At 57.4% G+C, this 6,957-nt stretch overlaps 1 protein-coding gene across 1 annotated transcript; it reads left to right on the top strand.

Annotated features, from left to right (window-relative positions):
- Positions 1-324: 324 nt before the first annotated feature.
- On the top strand, positions 325-6,757 carry LOC308578129 (carboxy-terminal kinesin 2-like; the record flags this gene model as incomplete). The annotated part of the gene is made up of 13 exons (XM_081178396.1): positions 325-475; positions 581-797; positions 889-1,087; positions 1,905-2,051; positions 2,131-2,262; positions 2,914-3,030; positions 3,480-3,653; positions 4,061-4,228; positions 5,401-5,539; positions 5,722-5,861; positions 6,192-6,265; positions 6,457-6,574; positions 6,716-6,757. Coding segments are annotated over 13 exons (1,818 nt in total), but the record flags the coding sequence as incomplete, so codon positions are not given.
- Between the last annotated feature and the right edge of the window lie 200 nt (positions 6,758-6,957).

Below are 6,957 nucleotides of genomic sequence, written 5' to 3'. Positions count from 1 at the left end.
TTCTTACAACACCAGGCAGCTATCTTTGCTGGACTCTTTTTGGCACCTGCTGAAGCCATTTTAGTTTTTCCAAGCTGATTCAGATGTGTAGAATGTGGGTTCCCCGTAATCCTGCATCTGGTGCCCCTTTAACTTGTGTGCATTCAGTGTAGGAAACAATATTAAAAGTTTGGAGAGGGGCTGGGGAAAATGCTCTGGCAATCCTGCCCACCATTAAATCCAGCATATTTCAGCTATACGTGATTTTGACTTTAGGCGCAATCCGTGGAAGGGAACCCCCACATATGTTGCTTTAATCTGTCTTGAGTTCCTTGCTGATTTTATGTTTTGAAGTATTACTATTGTTTGGAGATATTTCATGAAGCAACGGAGGGGAGACAGGGTCCCCTTGGGAATCCTTTCACTGCTTCATGTCTCGTTCCTTGTTTCCCAGCAGGATCCCGTCGGACGGTGGCTGCGGCAGCCCCTAAGCCAGGTAAGGCCTAGAGAAGGGAGGGAGGTGCCCCCCCCCCGTGCCATCCTTGAGCCGCCACCGGGTCCCTCACACTGTCCTCTCTCTCTCTCCCTCTCCCCTTGGCAGCCGCTGCTCCTGCCGCTGCTGGCGGGGGTGAGAAGAAGCGGGCCCCCTGGGACTTGAAGGGGCAAGTGAGCGACTTGCGGGCCAAAGGGGGGACCTACAAGGAGAAGGCCCAGGGGCTGGCCGGGGAGAATGAGGCCCTGAGGCATCAGCTGAGCCAGCTGGAGGGGGAGCTGAAGCAGGCGACGGCCCGCAACCAGCAGCTGGAGGGGCAGAACAGGTGAGCGAGCAGCAGCCTGAGAAGGGCATGGCGGGCTCCGTCTGCTCCTCCTGCAGCAGGACCTGACCTCTGCCCTACCCTCTCTTGGCAGTGCCCTGGCCTTGGAGCTGCAGACCTGCCAAGCGCAGGCCACAGAGAGCCGGCAGAGGGTGGAGCAGCTGGTGAAGCAGGAGCAGCAGCTGGAGGAGACCGTCAAGAGCCAGAGCCAGACGATCCAGGAGCTGGAAACCGCTGGCCGCAAAGCCAGGGAGGACAAGGAGGATTTGGCTGCCCAGCTGGAGGCCAGAGAGGTGAGGGGGGGGGCTGGGGACCCTTCCACCCGCCCTTGAATGGTGCTTGGAATCCCAAGGTGAGGCGAGGAATCCTTGGGACTAGCCAACATCCGCTTGTGACGCCTGCATTCCAGCGGGTTGGACTAGATGTCCCGTAGGTACCCTTCTGATTCCACAATGCCAGACTCAAGATCACAGTTAAGGGTCCTCAGCCCCAGAAAAGAGAGCTAGATACCTTAAAAAATGTTTTTTTAAAAAAATTATTAAATATTTTCAACATATAATACAAACCAAACTAGTTTTAAAAAAGATAATAAGATGAGAGAAAGATGTTGCAAACACTTTTGGAAAACAAGAATTTTTTAATAAAAGATAATAAGAAATACAGAAAAAAGCAATAAAAGGTGGGAAGATAAGGAGAAAAAGAAAGAAAATAAATAAAAATCACAACAGTAATAGTAATAATCGCAATAAAACACAAAATTTTATGTGTCTAGCCCTCTATCATAATTATATCTTAATCTTCAATCCCCCCCATACAGAGAAGTGTATCCCTCTCGGCTCTCGCGGGAAGCGCTTCCCTTCTCCTCAGCCTCACACCCTGTTTCTCACACAAGTCCCTTTTCTATCCATCGCAAGAGGGCCCTAGATATCTGTCTGGGGGAAGTGCTAACCTCTGCTGTGTCTGTTCCTGCTGGTGCTTTTCCTTTCCCAGCTGAGGAAGCCTGCATTTGCCGCCTCCTCCCTGAATTGTTGCCTGGCTGAGAGGGCGGGTGGGCGGCTCTGGGTTTGAGGTGGCCCGTCCCTCACTGGCCCTGGGGTTTCTCTGACGCAGGCGGAACTGCGCCTGGCGCAGGAGAGCCTGGCCCGGCGGGCGCAGGAGAATGAGGCGCTGGCAGCACACAAGGCCCAGCTGGAGCAGAAGCAGCACGAGTCGGAGATGGAGCGGCGCTCCCTGCACAACGCCGTCCAGGAGCTGAAGGTGGGCCGGTGGTGGTGGGGGGCTGGCACTGGGGGACCCTTTGTGGGGCTGGGTGCTGACGACTCCCCGCTCCCTCCAGGGCAACATCCGTGTCTTCTGCCGCGTGCGCCCCCTGCTGAGCAGCGAGAAGGAGGCCCAGAAACAGGGGGTGAGCCACCTCCGCTTCCCGCCAGACAACAGCAAGAGCCTGGTCTTATCCAAGGCGGAGGAGGTCAGTCTGGGGGTGGGGGGACAAGGCGGTTGTCGAAGTCTTGGTGGCATCTTGGGCTGTCACAGTTGCCAGGGGACGTCAGGAAGTCTCCACCTGCCGCAAAGCCTGCCGAGAGCCAGTGTGGGGTAGTGCTTAAGAGCGGTGGCCTCGTAATCTGGGGAACCGGGTTCGCATCTCCGCTCCTCCACATGCAGCTGCTGGGTGACCTTGGGCCAGTCGCACTTCTTGAAGTCTCTCAGCCCCACTCACCTCATAGAGTGTTTGTTGTGGGGGAGGAAGGGAAAGGAGAACGTTAGCCACTTTGAGACTCCTTTGGGTAATGATAAAGCGGGATATCAAATCCAAACTCTTCTTCTTCTTCAAATAAGCCAGTGTTGTTCCTGCAATGACCTTTGCAGGAGCAGGAGAAACCCAAATGTTGATGGCCGGCCCAAGGCCAACAGACCCAATGCCAGCTGGAGGATATGTGTGTGTGTGCGAGAGAGAGCATTGTGGCCCCGGGAGAGCTGGCCAAGGGGGAACGCGGCCCCTGTCACCACTTAGTCGGTAGAGGCTCATAATCTCAGAGTTGTGGGTTCAAGTCTTGCTTGGGGGTGGACTAGATGAGCCTCGTGGGTCTTCCAACTCTGCAATTCTTTGATTCTCTGCCAGTCCCACGTTGGCCGGGAGCGAAAAGAGGACATTGTCTATGAGTTCAACTTTGACCAGGTCTTCCCTCCGTCCAGCTCCCAGGAGGAGGTCTTTGAGGAGATCTCTCTGCTTGTGCAGGTAAGGAAAAGCATATTATTCTGTCAACCACCCTGAAGAGCACATAAATCAATCAAATAAATATATAGAATAAATACATTAAGGGGGGAAGCGGCCCAGTTCTTCTAGTTTGTTATTATGTTGAGCATGGTACAGTCGTATCTTGGCCCTCAAACACCTTGGTACTCGTACACTTTGGCCCCTGAACGCTGAAAACCTGGAAGTAAGTGTTCCAACTCCCCAACATTCTTTGGCAGCCTTAGTTTTTGAACGGACTCGGTTCGACAACCAAGGTGCCACTGTATGATGATGATGATCGTGAGGATGATTTCCCGGCTGATTTGGCTGGTTTGTCCTGTGAGTCGTGGCTGAAGGATGGTCTGGAAATTCCACATAGGGCGGCTCTCCCCCTCCGGGGGCAGGTGGGGTCTGGTGGACGCCAGCCTGACGGCTTCCCTTCCTCCCCGCAGTCGGCCTTGGACGGCTACCACGTCTGCATCTTTGCCTACGGGCAGACGGGGAGCGGCAAGACGTACACCATGGAGGGCCCCGACTGCCAGGACCCTTCCACGGCCGGCATGATCCCCCGCGCAGTGCAGCAGATCTTCAGGAAAGCCCGGGAGATGGAGGCCAAAGGCTGGAAGGTGGGGGCAGAGAGGGAAAGCGGATGCAGGTGTCCAAAGGGGGTGGAGACCCCCGCTGCATTCACTCGCCATGCTGCAATTGCCAGGGGGGTTTCGCACTGGGCTTGGGAGCTCCCAGAGAGGGCGCTGGTGAGAGAGGGCTGCCTCCTTCACCCTCACCCACCCCACAGGATGGTGAGACCGCCAGTGTTTTTCTGCAGGGCCTTCCGTTCAGCCTCACAAGATCCCCTGAACACCCGAGGGCTGGCCTGTCTGAACTCCTGGGCCTCACCTTTGGAAGCCTCCTCTTGGAATAGCCATGCCAGTTGGTCCCCGAGTCTGAGCTGGGAGCGATGTGCTGGCTGGGCACACGCCACCCCAGCCGCCTTCCCTGGTCTGATCCTGCCCCTCTGCCTGTCTCCTCCCAGTACCATTTCACTGCCAACTTCCTGGAGATCTACAATGAGTCTCTGCGGGACCTGCTGGTGTTGCGCCCTGAGCAGGGCTCTGAGCTGGAGATCCGGCGAGTGAGCCAATGCACGGAGGAGCTGCACGTTCCCAACCTCTGCTACGTCCCCGTTGCTTCGGAGCAAGAGGTACCGCGGTGGGGGGGGGGCAGCTGTCTGTCTGGGATTTTCCTGGGGGGTTCCAGCGGTGCAGGGGGTCGGGTAGATGACCCTTGGGGGTCCCCTTCCAACACTACTCTTCTCCCGCTCTCTGCACTGTGTCCGGCCACCAGCCTGCTTGCAAGGGGTGGAGGAGAGGCAGAAGCCAGAGAACCAGCCCCATTGTGACCCGTTTTAGGGCCTTGGTCTGGGGACAAGGCAGCCAGAGTGTGTCTGCATCCAAAGCCTCTGAGGGGAGGAGCAGAGGGAGGAATCTGGGGTTGGGCTAGATGACCCTGGGGGCTCCCCTCCGACTGTGCCGTTCTCTGAGAGGCTTCTGCATGAAGGCCTGAGCCATCCTGCCTGTCTGGAGAGCTCAGATCACCTGGGTCTTGGCCCCTCGGCTCCTTATGGGGCTTCTGCCTGCCCTAGAGTTCCCAGAGGAAGAACTCCCCCCCCCCCCATGCTTCCCTTTCTATTTGCAGGCAATGGTAGAAACTCCAGTGTAGAGGCTAGGCACCAAGCGGCTCCTTAAACCAAGCTTAAACTCACCCAAATGGGATGTCTCGTTGCCATTTTGGGGCCAGGCGTTCTAAAGTCTTATTTTTCAAATGATGGCCTGACTGACTGACTGATTCTCAGTTAAACATCTGGCCAGTTCAGATGACCACCTTGAGCTGGGATTGGGGCAGTCCACATATCTTGGCCTATTCCAACTTCTCTTTCTTAACTGTACATTCAGAATATAAGAATATTCTTTGCAGCTGAGCGTGGGGCAGTGGGGGCAGCGGGGGAGTGAAGTCAGGTGAGAACAAGGAGCTGCCATTGTTCACTGCTCCTGCTCAGGCTGCTGAGAGAAACCGTTTTGGTTCCTGATACTCATTCTGATTGTGTAACGGATAGAATTCTATAGGACGAGGTCCTCGTGTGTGGAAAGAGTCTTGCTCCGAGGATTCCCAGGCTTCCCCTCCAGGCGGTGATGTCCAACGCCATCGGGCGCCCGGGCATCTCAGTCTGGTCGCAAGTAGCCAATAGCCGGGGGGGGGGAATGTGCCCGGCTAGCCTCTTCACGCTGTTTGCCTGGGGCTGGCTAGGGCCAGAGGATCTCTGGGGTCCCTTCCGACCGCCATTCTCCGCCTCCTGCCCCCCGCTTGCCCCTTCAGGTCCTGAAGCTGCTCCAGAGAGCCAAAGCCAACCGCTCGGTGGCCAAGACCAATCTCAACGAGCGCTCGTCCCGCAGCCACAGCCTCTTCCAGTTGCGCATCGAGGGCCACAACCCCAACCGGGAGCTGCACACCTCCTGTGAGTGTGGCCGGCCCCACGACCCCCTTCGCCGGAGGCCTCTGTCCCTGCCCTGGCCCAGAGGCGCTCCCTTGCTCTCCCTCCTCTTCTAGGCCAGGCCCTCTGTGGGTCCCTGGTCCCCAGCACCCCCCCCTTCTCCCTCCACCCTCACCCCTCCTTTGTCGTCCCCCCCCCCCCCGCAGCCGTGCTGAGCTTGGTGGACCTGGCTGGCAGCGAGCGCCTGGACAGGTCCCTCTCCACCGGCGACCGCCTCAAGGAGACCCAGGCCATCAACAGCAGCCTCTCCAACCTGGGCCTGGTCATCACCGCCCTCAGCAACAAGGTAGGCGGGAGAGGGGGGTCGCGTGTGCCTCCGGGGGGGGGGGAGTCCTGGCCAGCCATGGGGCAGCCCTTTGCAGCCCCACAGCCCGCCTCCCGCAGTGCGCTGGTCTTCTGCGAGGGTGAGGATGTGGCGTCCAGCACTGTCTCACGTGTGGGGTGCCCACCTATCGGGGGCTCTAGAGCTGTGATTCCTTCCAACTCTACAATTCAATCGGGAATGGGACAGCCTCATGATGCTGGCGGAACCGGCCTGCCCTAAGTGGGGAGGAGGGTCCCCACACATTTCCCCCTCCTGCACCCATCCTTGTCCGCTTCCTTTGCCCCCTTGCAGGAGGCCCATGTGCCCTACCGGAACAGCAAGCTGACCTACCTCCTCCAGAACTCCTTAGGCGGCAATTCCAAGATGTGAGTCGGCAAGGAGGGAGTTGATGGCTCCCCCTCCCCTTTGAGGCCTGGTCTGCGCTGTCCTGCCAGGAACGCAGGGGGTTGGGCTAGATGACCCCTTTCAACCCAGAGGTCTCTGACAGGGGGGCCATGCACCCCCCTTGAGGCAGCCTCTGTTTCTCCTCACCCTCTCCTCTGGCCTTTCCCCCCAGGCTGATGTTTGTTAACATCTCGCCCTCGGAGGAGAACTTTGCCGAGTCCCTCAATTCCCTTCGCTTTGCCAGAAAGGTAAGTGGCTGCAGCATCCGGCTGGGGGGGGGGGGGGCGGGGGTGTCCCTTTCTCTGGGCTGCTTGCAGAATCTCCTCTGCGGAAGGGGCATCCTGACCGCAGCTGGATGGAGGAGGTGGCGGCAGCAGCAGCTGTGGGGACCAGTTTCTGGCCCCCCAAATCTGCCCGGTCTTGCCTTGCAGGTGAATGACTGTGTCATTGGCACAGCGACAAAGAGGAAGTGAGGGCGGCGGAGGCGGCTGGTCTTTCTGCGTCTCGGATAGCGACTCCCATTCTTACTCTTTTGTCTTCTAAAGTCATGATACTTTTTTTGTAATAAATGTTTATATTTCTGCATTTATATTCTGAAATTTTCTTCTTCCACTGCTGAATTTGGCTTTTTCTGCTGTCTTCCTCCGGTGAGCTGCGTGCCCAGGCTCCACTT

The sequence above is a fragment of the Podarcis bocagei genome (genome assembly GCF_964188305.1).
Source record: "Podarcis bocagei genome assembly, chromosome: W".
NCBI classification, from domain to species: Eukaryota; Metazoa; Chordata; class Lepidosauria; order Squamata; family Lacertidae; genus Podarcis; species Podarcis bocagei.
The sequence above is the reverse complement of the archived record's forward strand: the minus strand, read 5'-3'. Positions and strand labels throughout refer to the sequence as shown.